This window comes from Cheilinus undulatus, linkage group 5, assembly GCF_018320785.1.
Source record: "Cheilinus undulatus linkage group 5, ASM1832078v1, whole genome shotgun sequence".
In the NCBI taxonomy this organism is placed as follows: Eukaryota; Metazoa; Chordata; class Actinopteri; order Labriformes; family Labridae; genus Cheilinus; species Cheilinus undulatus.
The window spans coordinates 53,441,019-53,455,717 of NC_054869.1; the positions used below are offsets into that span (position 1 = coordinate 53,441,019).

The 14,699-nt window shown below is 39.4% G+C and overlaps 1 protein-coding gene across 6 annotated transcripts in view; it reads right to left on the bottom strand.

Moving 5' to 3' along the window:
* Nucleotides 1-1,322: 1,322 nt before the first annotated feature.
* Nucleotides 1,323-14,699, bottom strand: part of LOC121509834 (ral guanine nucleotide dissociation stimulator-like) — a 91,584-nt gene continuing 78,207 nt past the window's right edge. For all 6 annotated transcript variants that reach the window (XM_041787520.1, XM_041787518.1, XM_041787519.1 and 3 more), the window contains exons 9-18: nt 11,079-11,156; nt 9,145-9,231; nt 9,010-9,042; nt 8,801-8,922; nt 8,356-8,451; nt 8,021-8,225; nt 7,705-7,779; nt 4,453-4,719; nt 4,232-4,346; nt 1,323-3,948 (exon numbers count right to left, since the gene is read on the bottom strand). In XM_041787520.1, the coding sequence (XP_041643454.1) occupies nt 3,773-3,948; nt 4,232-4,346; nt 4,453-4,719; nt 7,705-7,779; nt 8,021-8,225; nt 8,356-8,451; nt 8,801-8,922; nt 9,010-9,042; nt 9,145-9,231; nt 11,079-11,156 (1,254 nt within the window). In that variant the 3' untranslated portion in view covers nt 1,323-3,772. The remainder of the gene's footprint in view (nt 3,949-4,231; nt 4,347-4,452; nt 4,720-7,704; nt 7,780-8,020; nt 8,226-8,355; nt 8,452-8,800; nt 8,923-9,009; nt 9,043-9,144; nt 9,232-11,078; nt 11,157-14,699) is intronic.

Consider the following 14,699-nt stretch of genomic DNA (forward strand, 5'->3'; position numbering starts at 1 on the left):
GCGAGGAATGATGAGCCGTTCATGAATGAGTCTGTTCTACTAAACGGCTCTTTAATGTGAGCCGTTCATGAATGAGTCTGTTCTACTAAACGGCTCTTTAATGTGAGCCGTTCATGAACGAGTCTGTTCTACTAAACGGCTCTTTAATGTGAGCCGTTCATGAACGAGTCTGTTCTACTAAACGGCTCTTTAATGTGAGCCGTTCATGAACGAGTCTGTTCTACTAAACGGCTCTTTAATGTGAGCCGTTCATGAACGAGTCTGTTCTACTAAACGGCTCTTTAATGTGAGCCGTTCATGAATGAGTCTGTTCTACTAAACGGCTCTTTAATATGAGCCACTGTAGCTAGCTCCTGTTTGAGTGCCAGTTTCATTTCCTCCATCCTTTGTCCTTATTTAATCCACATTTAAAAAGACAAATGAAGAGCCGTTTGGGAGACAAACATCCAGATCTTTCTCAATTCCTGCTGTTTCTCCATGAGTTTTTTTCTTTTTACTTGTACATTTGCCTGAATATTTCATTACTTTTAGGACATAAAGTAGCTTAAGAATGTTTTTACACATTTCATACCTTAAATGCTTGGTATAGTTGTAAACAGCTCTAAACATGACATTTTTGAAGAGCAGTGGTTCTCAAATGGTGCAGCAAGGCACACTGAGTCAAGTCTAGGTGTGCTTTGGGGATCTGGTTGGGCCCCTGAAAAAAAAAAAAACAGAGAATGTGTCCTCCCCAGCTGTGATTTATTGATGATATCAGTGTATGTGTGTTGGATCAGTAGCATTGGTGCTAGCATCCTGGCTAACAGTTACCTCATCTGGCAAGCTATTAATTTGTCGAAATTGGTGTTGAAATTATTATTTCATGCTACTTTAACCAATTTAACCAAATTTTCTACCCATTTTGCCACTTACTTTGACAACTTAAACATTTATGCTGCTTTTTTGGAATTTTGTAACTTTTCAAATACTTTTCACCCATTTTTGAAACTTTTTGCTGCATTTTTGCAACCTTTTTAATGGGTTTTGTCTACTTCTGCTATTATTTGGACATTTCTTGCAAATTTTTCCATCACTTTTAATCCTTTTTTACTACCTTTTAGCAAACTTTTCTGCCACTCGTACTCTATTTTGCCACCTTCTTGCCTATTTTCACTCACTTTGCCTTTGTTTGGCCGTTTGTTTGTTTTTTTTGACCAATGTTGCCTAATTTTAAATCACTTTTATGAATCAATTTTACCATCTTTTTACAACATTTCACCCAATTTGGCCACTTGTAACCCATTTCTGCCACCCTTTTGACACTCTCAACATGTTTTTGCCACTTTAAACCCTTTTTTTGGCACCTTATGCCAATTGTTACCCATTTTTGACTTGCCTTAATACTTTTTACCCAATTTTGCCACGTTTTCTTCATCACATTTCACCAATTTTTCCTGCCTTTTGCCCACGTTTGCCACCACCAGTTGGCTGGGCCCTAGGCACCTCTCCCCTTTATCTCCCCTTATGGGCTACCTTGACTGTTACATCATTTAAAAAGTCTATTCTGTATTGACATGAATATGGTGTGCCTTGATATTTTGGCTCAACCTTAGGTGTGCCTTGGGCAAAAAAAGTTTGAAAACCACTGTTGTAGAGTTTCTCTATGCAGAAATCCCTTCTTGCCCCCCAGCGGGAGTTCTCTCCTGCTGCCAGTCGTCATCTTTTAAGAACCTATTTGGCAGACAGTCACCAGCTAGCATGGTCACTCACTGAACCGTAACACCGGCTGTGGACACAGGCCTGTAGTCGCATCAGTAAATACGACAACTCTTTAGATAAAAAACAGGTATTAAAGGTGCGTCTTGGGGTGCTCAGATGGCCTTGTGGTTAGGTTTAGGTCCGGCCTGTGGCTCCTTTCATGTCCGTCCTCCTCTCTCTCACCCCTGTTCCCACTGTCCTCCTCAGTCAATAGAGGCATAAAAAGCCCCAAAAATACACCTTAAAATGTGTCTTACTCACCAGGTTTTAGAGGAGTTATTTTCATAGATAATCATTTTTACATTTTCATAAATCCTCCTTATTCTTTTTCATTTATCACTTGTGTTCAAAGTGTTCTAATTTAATTTTTTATCAGTTTATATTTTGCACTTTTTTGTTAACCAGTATTTACAGTTTTTCTTGCTCTGCTGCTCTAAACATCACTGAAAACAAATGATGCTCTCTGTGACTCTTCAAGTTTTAAATAAAGGTTGAACAAATGAATAAGAATGCTAAAGTCTTGTGAATCCATGTGATATAGATTATAAATTATTATTTGTTGAATGATCGAAATCTCAAACTAAACAGTCATGACTGATTTTCGCCGTAACGAAGCAGCCCTCATAGATAGCACAATATTTATAACTCCATATTAATTATGGGGTCGTACAGATCATTAGTAATGTAGAGTTATATTTTTCTTCATTAGAAATATTTCCCCTCTCCCATCAGAAACATGGCTCCTCATGAAATTTTTTTTTTCTGCACCAGCAAACGGATCATTCAGACGTTTCCCCTGCAGGTTACGACAGAACTTCCTGTGGTTTTTCCAACATGGCGGCGGGCAGAAAAGAGGAATCTGTGAAGTGCAGCTGGAGCGACATCTTCAGAGAATAATTAGCAGCACCATATCAGAGCAGAGATGCAAAAACAAACGTACAAAGCAAAATAAAAAAAGTGTTGATATAGTGACGAGTCTATGAACAAAATCTCATGGTCCGTTTTTAAGAACATACTGCCCAGGTGTTCATGATATTTACACGGTGTTTGTTCTGTTTTCACTCGAGTGTGATGGAAGGACGGAGACATCCTCCACGTGTAGTGGTTACCATTCATCATTAATATCAAAAAAACAAACATGTGATTCATGGCTGTTCCCGTTTAGACTCTCCTTTCACAAGTCTTCACCTTTGTTTGCTTTTTTAGTGACATGGCAGAAGTGAAAATGTTCCCCCACGCCAGCGACGCTGGCGTTAAAACGCTGAGGTTAGTCCCAGCAGTCGGCCCCAGCATCAGAGCGAGGAGGTCAGCGCTGCAGTCCCAGCATCAGAGCGAGGACATCAGCGCCGCCGTCCCGGACACATGTTGACACATGGAGCAGGAAGGTGGCGGTTCACTTCAATGAAAGTTCCCTGAAAGATAGAAACACATTCGAAACCCCCGGCTGTTACCACGCCGTGGCGTTCCCTCACTGTGGCTTTTATGTTGTTTGTTATGTACACTCCGTGCCAGTAGGGGGCGTCAGTGACCGGTGAAGGCTGCAGAGGGAGTTTAATAAAAGTTTCTCAAAGGTGCAAAACTCCTGGAGGCAGGAACAAAAGTCTTTAAGAGCTGAACGTGTGATGTTAGGATGTAAACAGTTGTAAACAAAAACCAGGAAATGAAAAGGATCCGCTCCTCCACGCTCAGACAGATCTGTGACGTTTCAGGCCGATGCAGGCGAGTGAAGTTCCACTGTGTTTGATTCCCCTTAAACAAACGTGTCCTTCATGACCTCCCAGCGTCACAGAAACATCATAACTCAGCCTTTAATCGTCCTCCGAGGGTCCCGATGACACCGATAAGTGCTAAGGTGCTCCGCTGCTTTCTGATGATCCACAGAAAGGTTTCTTGGTCATTTCTCTCCTCTGACGCCCTCGTGTTTTAGTCCAAAGTAAAACTGAAATACTCCAGGTACATCAGAAACGTTTCCTCTGAGGAGAGAGGGTTAAAGGGGGGCGAGGGGGAGGCAGGACGAGGTGGCGGGTTTCTCTCCTCAGAAAATCCCTTTGGCGATTTTCAGTCCCTTCTGTTTCATGCGAGGCAGCGTCGAGCTCGCCACGTTCTTGGCTCGCACTGGCCGGGGAAGGCCACGCTTCTTCAGCACAAAGTCGTAGTTGGCAGTGGAGTTCATGGCGTAGAAAACATTGGCGTTGTCTGGGATCCGAAGCTCTGCAGAAGATGGCGAGACACAAAAATACGGTGAGGGAAAACACTGGCTGAAGTTTAAGCCCATCTGGGATTGATGTGTGGATCGACGGGTAAACCCATCGTTATTTCTGAATACCTGCAGACTTTCAGCCACATTTAAGACTGCTGAGCTTTTTGTACTTTTTAATACAAAGTTTTAAATATGTCTGCTTCTAAATGACTGAACTTATCAGAATCTGAAGCTTTAAAAACCCATAGCTAATCCTGATTTTGTGTTAAATCAGTCAGTCTCTCTATGTCTGACCTTTGTCCTCAGAGATTTTCTGCATCAGCTCGTACTCCTCGGTCTTCTCTCGCTCCAGGTTGTGTTTGATCATCGCCTTCCTGATGACGGCCGGAGTTTTGTCCTGACTCGTCACCTGAAAAACATCAGAGGATTTCTGTCAGAATAAAACCAACCTCATCTGTAGAAAAAGGATCCAATGTAAGTAATTTTCTTTAAAAAAAAAAAAAGAGAGAACTGACCAGGATGCTCTTGTACATGTTCCCGTTCTCCACGTCCAGGCTGACCCTGATGATGCAGCAGTCATCCACCTGCTGGTTGTACAGCGGCAGAGACAGAGTTGAGTAGTTCGACACCGCTGACACCGAGCGTTTGTGCGAGCGAGACGCCGACAGCGGCGTGGACGAGGAGACGGAGGAGGAGGAGGCGCTGCTGGAGCCCGAGGCCGACCCGGAGCTTGAGCCCGTCCCAGACGTGTCGAGGGACGATAGAGACGTGCACTCCCAGAACTGAACAGGAGAGAGAGGAAAAATAAGAGAGTATCACATGGAGGAAGCTGAGGTTCCATCAGGACTGAGTTTACTGAGACCGAGACACCGAGTTTGTCCTTCGTTCTAAGACCGCTCCTTATTAACAGAGCTGAATCTGCACAGTTACAGGTTTATGATGACAAAGCAATAAGAACATGCGACGCCACAATATCGTCATCAAGGTAGCATTCACATGTGATGTCAATGTTTGAGATTTTAGAGAAAGCCAGAATCAGAAACTCTGAATCACATGAAAGGGGACATTTTACCCTCTTATGACAAGTGTATATCGGTCTCAGATGTCCCCAAAACATGCATGTGAAGTCTGTTGCTGTAAAACAGTGGTTTTCAAAGTGTGAGGCGGGCCTCCCCTGGGGGGCTCAACAGAACTTCAGGGGAGGCGTGGAACCATAAACCAGAAAAAAAAAGTAATTTGCTTTGCTAACTTCTGCTGTGCATGGATCAAATGAATAGACTTAAAGTTACTTTAAGGCAGTGATACTCAACGTGTGATTTATGATTATTAGTGGCTCTTTGATTTCTCATTTTAAATGTTATTCCCCCAGAAAACCTTAAAAAAAAGGAAACTTTTTTTTGCCCCTTTGTACCATTTCATGACACTTTTCATCCATTCAAGCATCCTTTTGTCATTAAATACCACTTTTTTTCCTACTTTTTGCCCATTTTTGCCACTTCTTTTTGCCACTTTTTTCCATTTTTTGCCCTTTGTCACCATTTTTTTCCACTTCTTGCCAATCTAAGCATCCTTTTGTCATTAAATACCACTTTTTTCCTATTTTTTCCCATTTTTGCCATTCTTGACTGCTTCTCTTGACCCATTTTTTACCTTGTTTTTGCCACCTTTGAAACTTTTTTTGCCACCTATTACTCATTATTTGTCACTTCTCACCCATCTTTTTTCACTTTTTATCCCTATTTTTGCCCACTTTTGCTGCTTTTTGACCATTATGCCCTTTTTAACTTATTTTTATTGCTACTTCAAGCTGTTTTTGCCACTTTTCACCTCTTAGATTGTGGCTCTTGCAAAGGTATTTTTCAACAGTTTGGCATTTTGGTTGAGTAATGCTGCTTTAAGGATTATCAGAGCAGAATCATCATGTAGTATTGGCAATAAATTAATTATTGAAATCAAATAACTGATTACCTGCTAAAGTCGGATGTTAAAGAACTTTTGCAGACCAAAATATCAAAGATATTTTGTACCACTGTAGCATGAACCAGGAAGGCCACTTTTAACAGGTACATAAATAAATCCTGATTTATACCTCTGTACACGATATGACCACATTATTTATGAGGCTCGCTCTGCAGTACTCTGACCAAGCTTCTTGTTAGTAATAGTGGCTGATAAACCCATATCAGTGCCGTGACTGGTCGAATTTCTGCAACCTTGTCATCACTAATTTAAATGCTAATGCACACAATAGGCCAGTGATACTCAACGTGTGGCTCTGGAGCAACACGTGGCTCTTTTGTTATGATATGTGGCTCTTTTATGTCTTAATTTCAAATATTATTCTCCCAGAAAACCTTAAAAAAGGGAAACTTTTTTTGCCATTTTAACCATTTTTGCTACTTGTCACCCATTTAAGCTATCTTTTGACATTAAACACCCTATTTTTCCCTTTTTTGCCAATTTTTGCAACTTCTTTTTGCCCATTTTTTGCAATTCATCCAAATAAGCTACCTCGTGCTATTAAATACCACTTGTTAAGATAAGATAAGATAAGATAAGATATTCCTCTATTAGTCCCACAAGCGGAAATTCCAATTTACAGCAGCAAAAAGTATCTTAGACAAAGCAGGCCATTGGCGACAGAAACACAATAGAAACATAGAACAAATAAGAGTAGTTTTGCAAGAGCACTAATAAATACAAAAATATGGAATATAAAGATGTCAACTTACAAAATATAAATAGTATTTATAAACAGTTATGTACAGGTTGGGTATATTAAAGATTGGGTGTGGTGGAGATATTAATATGTACACCTATACACACACACACACACACACACACACACACACATATATATATATATGTATACAAACGTGTACAGATTATACATATAAATTAGTTATTGCACAATTACTTGGAGCAGTTTCTGTTGTGGAGTCTAACAGCTGCAGGAAGGAAAGACCTCCTTCACACACTTGGGGTGTAGCATCCTGTCACTAATGGAGCTCCTTGGTGCTGTGAGTGTGTGTTGGAGGGGGTGGGAGTTGTTGTACATCATGGAGGGTAGCTTGGCTGTCATCCTCCTCTCCCCCTCCTCCTCCACAGGTTCCAGAGGGCATCCCAGGACAGAGCTGGCCTTCTTTGTTAGTTTGTCCAGCTGTTGTTTCCATTTTTCCTACATTTTTGCATCTTCATTTTCCACTTTTATCCTATTTTTTTCCACTTTTTGCCCATTTAAGCTACCTTTTGCCATTAAATGTCCTTTTTTTCCCATTTTTTTGCACACTTTGCAACTTAGTTTTGCCCATTTTGCCACTATTTGTACAAATAAGCTACCTTTTGCCATTACATACCATTTGTTTCCTATTTTTTGCCCATGTTTGCTACTCTTGACTGCTTTTTGCCCATTTTAGTCACTTTTCACTCATTTTTTTGCCATGATTTCGCCACTTTGTCACAATTTTTTCCACCTGTACTAATTTTTTTGTCCCTTCTCAGCCATTTTTGCTACGTTTTGACTATTTTTCCACATTTTCTCCCCATTTTCACCCCTTTTTGCTGCTTTTTGACCATTTTTGCCACCGTTAACTTATGTATATTGCTACTTCAAGCCACTTTTGCTGCTTTTCACCGCTTAGATTGTGGCTCTTGCAAAGGTATTTTTCAACAGTTTGGCTCTTTGGTTGAGTAACACTGCAATAGGCCAAACTTAGGCTGCTGCTAACGTAGCAAGGTGTTACAACTTAAACTAGAAGAATGAGTACCGTAGATGTCGTGTCTGCGGCTGGAGCTTCTCTGCCCAGAGCAGAGACGGTGAGTTTCACTGAGGGAGTCGACGTCTAGAAAGAGAAAATTAAAAGAGAAAATATTATAAAACATACCTCAGAGCTACACATGGGTTGTCGGTTAAATATTTGACCACTACTTGGATAACTAATAAATCTGTGGGTGCAATTTTAAAAGCCAAAATTACCCTTTGATTGCAAAATACTCAGAGTAAAATTCTAGTAATAAATAAAAACACCGTCTGTGTACTGGTGGATGTTAAAAGCAGGTTTCTCACTCGTCTTTCTGTCTCACCTTCCTCTCGTGTCCCTCCGGGGAGTCGGACAGGAAGCTGGCGTTGACGTCCTCCAAGTCCGAACCACTCGAGCTGACCGAGGTGACGCTGAGGGCGTCGCCGCTGTCCCCCCCGCCCCCTTGGTACGGTCTGTAGTGTGAGTGATCGAAGGACTTTGAGTGAGAGCTTGAGGCGCTGCTGCAGCCGGCCTCTGTCAGCTGACGACTGGACAGGAAGTAGAAAAATAAAATATTTTAAAAAACATGAATCTGAGTGTCAAAAATATAGATTTAACCATGTGGACACATCTGTAGTTTGTCTTCTGTTCCTGTTACAATAACCCCGTCAAACTCACTCGCTCCAGCGTTTCATGATGCCGCCGTTCTTCTTGGCTCTCAGCGTGTTGCTCGCAGACTCTGACAGAGGCTCGATCTCACACGACAGATTATAGCTGCAGGAAACCAGATGATGACGGTCAATCTGAGCTTCTCTTGAATAAAGCTGGCCTCATTTTCAGGCTTAGAAACTTCTCCAATACCACAGGATTCAAACTAAAACAAGCTGTTATTTTAATGACCCACAGAACTGAAAAGAACCGTAACATAATGAATATTTAAAGTTCTGAAGATGAGTGCAGAGCAGAGGATTGAATCCATCAGAACATGCTAGAAAGCTCCTGACTGAACTACCAACATTCTCATAGATCTCCTCATACAGCTCTAACCATAGCTGGACTTCACTATGCAGACATACTGAGTGTGGAGACAGAAGAGGAAAACATGAGGGAAACACGGCCTCACCTCTCTGCCTCGCTGAGTTTCTCCACGCCAGCGAACCACTCTCTGAAGTGGCTGTCCTGAGTGAAACTGTAGTTATTGGAGGCCAGCTGGAGCAGCTTGATCTGAGCGATCACCTCAAACTCCTGCAGGATGAGAGCAGGGCAGGAGTTAAAAAGGAGAGGGACTACACCTTCAGAGCAGAGGGATCAGGAGGAGAATATCTAACTCACCTTTCTTCTCTTCTCAAAGTTGATCAGACCACCCTGAGCAGGAAGATTAAAACCATTACAACCATTAGACAGGCTTTAAAAGGATGAAGAATAAAAAAAATCACAGACTTTAAAATCATACGGCGGGGGTCTGACCTCGGTGTAGTCCTTCATGGCCGTGTCCATCATCACCAGGTCAGTCAGAAACGTCCCCAGATACGGAATAGTCCCCTGCATCACACCCTGCTCACACACAGAGGAAGGGTTGGGTTAGGGGGCGTGGCTTGACAGGTGTTGACAGGTGTATGTAAATATTCCCCATAACATGGATATGTGAAATAGCAGTGCAGTGTTCGGTTACTCAAAACAGCCACCAGAATAAATCAACAACAGTCCATGTTTAGTCTCCAATATTAACGTCTTTGACCACTAGATGGAGCTACTGGTACAAATCTGATGTTTAAAGCCAGGAACTCAGGATTATAAGGCAGCTGTTAAAAGGATTCCAACCATGCGCTGCAGAGAAACTCAAACTATTAGAGATTTTTCCCAGCAAAAATTTCTGTTCTGTTCTCCTCTCTTTTAACTCTAGGATGGTGTGAAATAAAAAGTTATACTGAGGGTGCTTTAGGCCAAAAATGGCAGCACAAAAGAAAAAAATCTAATTTCTTTTGCTTTAACTCTTTAAGAAAGATCAGTCCTTATCATAAACCTCAACTATTAAGTAATTTTTAGGGAATTTAACCCTTTAAATGCCAGTTTACGTGCTAAAACCCTGCTGTTTGTAATATAAAAAACACAAAAAAGGATATTTTTCTTATACTATGTGCAAATTAAATTTCCTTTAAGATTACCACTGCCTTGAATATGTTAATAATGAGCAGCACTTTTGATTTTTATGCAATATTTATTTATTTTTTCTAATTCTAAGATTTAAATTAATTGTTACACCGAGGGTGTTTGTGAGAAAATGGGCACATAAATAGTGTACATAAATTCTCCCCCCACTTTTTTTGCACTTTTAAAAAAATAAAAATCAGACCTGATCATAAATATCAAATATTGATTAATTTCTAGGATTATAAACCTTCAAATGTCCGTTAAAGTGCAAAAAACCCTGCTGTTTGTAATGCAAAAAAAATGTTACATGCAAATTGGATTTCCTGTAGGGGATTATCACAGCCTCCATCATGTTAATAATAAGATACAACTTTGATTTTATGCATTATTACTTTTTTCTAACTAGAGGATTTTAATAAATTGTCACAGTGAAAGTGTTCGTGACCAAAAATGGACACATCAATAACAACAAAAATAATATATTTAAAATAAATTTCAATTTTCTTTGCATTATCTTTTATCAAGACCAGACCTGACCATAAATACCAAATAGTGATTTTTTCTATTAATGTAACCCTTTAAATGCCAGTTAAAGTGCAAAAAAACCCTGATGTTTGTAATGTAAAAAAAAAACAAAACAAAACAAAACAAAAATGAAATATATCTATGTTTCTTGTATGTTACATTCAAACTGTATTACCTTGTAGGGGATTTTCACAGCCTTGATTAACTTTGATTTATATGGGTTTTTTTTATTTTAATAAATTGTTATAATAGTAATTACGGAAGAGTATTAGGGCCACTGAAAAAAAAAAATTGAAACGAATTTTTTTTTTCACTTGTGAGAAAAAAGTCAGAATTCTGAGATTAAAGTCAGAATTCTGAGAAAAAAGTCAGAATTCTGACTTTAATCTCAGAATTCTGAAAAAAAAAATTGAGACTTTTTTTCATTTGAAGAATAAAGTCAGAATTCTAACTTTTTTCTCAGAATTCTGACTTTAATCTCAGAATTCTGACTTTAATCTCAGAATTCTGACTTTTTTCTCAGAATTCTGACTTTAATCTCAGAATCTCAGAAAAAAAAAATGTTTGTCTCAAAATGTTTTTTTTTCAATGGCTCCAATACTCTTCCATAAGTAAGACTACAGGAAACCTGGTTTAAAAAATTGTGAAATGTCCAAATACCGCCAGATTTGTGAAAATGGCTGACTTTGTTGAAACACAGGAGAAACTCTCTAAGGGTGACCTACCAGGTCTCTCTGCTGCTGGTGTCTCCTCTGGGCCCGTTTGGGGTTTATCTCCAGCGTGGCGAACTTGGACGTCCCTTCCTGCAGGATCAGAACAGAAAACTCAAACAGGTGAGACCCAGAGAGAGGTGTTATTCAAACAGAAGTCTACCAGGCTGGAGAGAATGTGGAGCCCGTGATAAAGATCTCTAACACCTGTATACAAGCTCCACAACTGTTTGACGGTGGATGAAGAAGGGCTGGGGGGGGCTAGAAACCTCATAACAGAGGGATAAACATGAGGCCCGGTGACCTTGACCTTTGACCTCTAAATCTGATCAGTTCCCCTTGACTTGAGTGTTTGTGCAAAGACCGAAGACCATCCTTCAAAGGGCGAGATTGGAGCCTGGCTGGATATTTGGATTTATGTTTGGACAGAGGGATGACCAAGAACAGGACGCTTCTGTCCTGGCTGATGCAGGCTCTGATACTAAGTCTGCACATCTTAAATCTGCATCAACTCTCCACCAGTGTTTTCATTCTTAATAAAATTCTGCTCCCTATACATTTGTTTCTAAAGTTGAGTAATCAAAATAAAAATAAATAAAATTAAATAATCCAAATAAAATAATGTTAAATTAGCTAGAAAAAAAATAAAGTTAAATAATTTAAATGAAATAATATTAAAGCTGAATAATCTAAATAAAATAAACAAAGTTGAATTATCTAAATAAAATAAAAATGAAGTTAAATCATCTAAATAAAACAAAAAATAAAGTTAAATTATCTAAATAAAATAATATTAAAGTTAAATAATCTAAATAAAACAAAAATAAAGTAAATTTATCTAAATAAAATTAATAATTAAAGTTAAATTATCTAAATAAAATAAAGTTAAAATATCTTAATAAAATAAAAACTAAAGTTAAATTATCTAAATAAAATAAAGTTAAATTATCTAAATAAAATACATGAAGTTAAATTATCTACATTACATAAAAATAAAGTACAATTATCTAAATAAAATATAGTAAAATTATTCAAATTACATAAAATAAAGTTAAAATATCTTAATAAAATAAAAACTAAAGTTAAATGATCTAAATAAGATAAAGTTAAATTATCTAAATAAAATAAATAAAGTTAAATTATCTAAATAAAATAAATACATGAAGTTAAACTATTAGAGTCACTGGTTGAGAAATGAATGAAAAACACTTTAAATATAAATGTGAAGTTTGACAGTGAAATCAACGGTCAGTAACAGTGATCATAAACATCAGAAGGATGGAGACCAAGGTCAAAATCACCGTTTGTCCTGGAAGATGGCGCTGAGATCAGATCCTTAAATTCTCGCATCGTAACTCCATTAAATTTTGGCTGGACTTTCTTTGAGTCACTGACGTGTTACACAAGCTGCCTATTAAAATCTGCATCCTTAAAGCCGATCAGGCAGATAAACTTAGACGGCATAATAACATTAAACATTATACAACTGTTAACCAAGGCCCAGCTCTAACCTTTGATAAGTTACACTGCTAATGCGTTGGTTTTATTTTGAAAGAATGGCAAATTAAATAAAAACTAAACGCTGCAGCTCGCTGAGCGTTGGCTGAAAATCACGGTCTCTGAGTTATCGAGCCTTAACCTCCTTCTACTGATGTTTGGTATGTTCAGACTGAAATACTGCACGTCTTTGATAATATCAGAATTTTAACACACTAAGATGCTAGTAAAAATATAATGATATTCATGCCACACAAATATAAGCCCTGTGCACCCGGATATTAAGTAATTTCTTCTTCTTGGCCACCAAAATAACAGGGAAACTCCATTTCAGTTAGTGTTGACACCTGAAATCATCACTACCAAAGTTTATCTGTTGAGCAGCAGAAGAAAAATGCTGATGTCCTGTAAAGAAGCTCGTCTTTGCAGCTGTATTTGAAACACGACCCAGGAGAGGAAGTCAATCTCCCCCCCGGCGTCTCCTCTGACATTCCTCAGGGTGAGGTAACGCTCAGGGGCCTCCTGACCTGCAGTAACTCGATCTGAGCGACTCGATCTGGGGAACCCAAGCACACAGATCGCCGTGAACGCAGCCTGGTGTGAGCAGATAGAGCGAGGGAGAGGTGACGCCCCGAGCTGATGGTTGATCTGAGCTGTTATCTACACCTGCCAAAGGTTTACTTCTCCATCTGACGTCTGCGGGGATTCCCTCAGAGGAAACCAGGGGCCCACGCTCTGTTACGTCAAGAAATACACGATTTTAAAAACAGGAGAGAACAACGGCACCACCTCCAGGCTTTACTCTCTAATATTAGACATTGTCCAAAATGGACGAGTTATTTAAATATATTTATCAAGGAGGAAACGGTCTAATAATCATCTCTATTTTGTGGCTGTCATGTTTGTTCTAGATCTATGTTGCATTCATTCTTGGTTCCCATCCTGGGGTCCAGGTCCCCCTCAAGGAGTCTTGAGGCTTTGTCTGCTCTGACGCTGTCAAACTCAGATTTGAACTTCAATCAATGAAACAGACCTGGACAGTTCATAAAAAGGTATTTTATAGGAACTAGTGCCTGTTCTATCAGGATTTTACACTGAAAGCTGTTAAAGTTTAACCTTTGACAGAAATGCATCTTTTCTGCTGGGTGCTGGCCGGCTCACCGTGTTTTAGGTACAGACAGGGAGACCTCAAGGAAAAAGGTTGAGAGCAGCAGGTATGAGTTTCTTCTTTACCATGAAAACAGTGATTATATTTTTCTAACCCAATCAGACACAAACACACCATTCTGCTGCTTTACATACGCACAACAGCAAAAAAAAATGTTAATGTGCTGCAAAAAATAGTCCCCGACAGGCACTATTTTAAAAACTTCAAACAAAAACAAAGTAAGCAGCAGTTTCTGGAAACTACTGAGCCTTTTTAAAATATATTTTGGGTCATTTTATGCCTCCATTCATTGAGGAGGAGAGTGGAAGGAGTCAGAAACAGGGACACGACACAGTCATGTCACATCCATCATGGCAGACAGAACACGTCCCGTTAGAACTCTAAGAATGAGGAATCTGTCTATGAAAACTGCTGGAAATAAAACATAACATAGGAGTAGCCAGTTTATATTGATTTCATTTTTACAAGAGTCTTTCTTTACTCTTAAAGTAGACAGAGATAAAGGTTTATTTGGATATAACGTTATAAAAAAGATTTAGAACTGGAAAGTTTAAATCAGACTGAACTTATTAATACAGGTATCACATCTCTGTGTTCACTCTAATCTGATGCTCTTTCTCTTTTATGATGTTTTGGTTTTAACAGTCTCTTCACAGAACAGCTGCAGACTGAGCGTGCAGCTGCAAACACTCAGAGGGTGTCGACATGTCTCTACATTAAACTCCATAAATCTCAGAAATGATGAGAGCGATCTGTCAGCAGCGTTCGCCCTGCAGAGACATGAAGAGTGATTTAAAGAACGCACACGGATCGAGGCGTTCTCAGCAGGAAGTTCTTCTGCAGCTGCTGCTCAGAGATCGACCTGAGGAAGTTCAGCGACGGGCCGGGCCGTCATCCACACATCCTGCTGCCACCCTACAGGACTAATGAGGCAGGCTGGTAATAACCAATAGAAACAATGATGATAACCT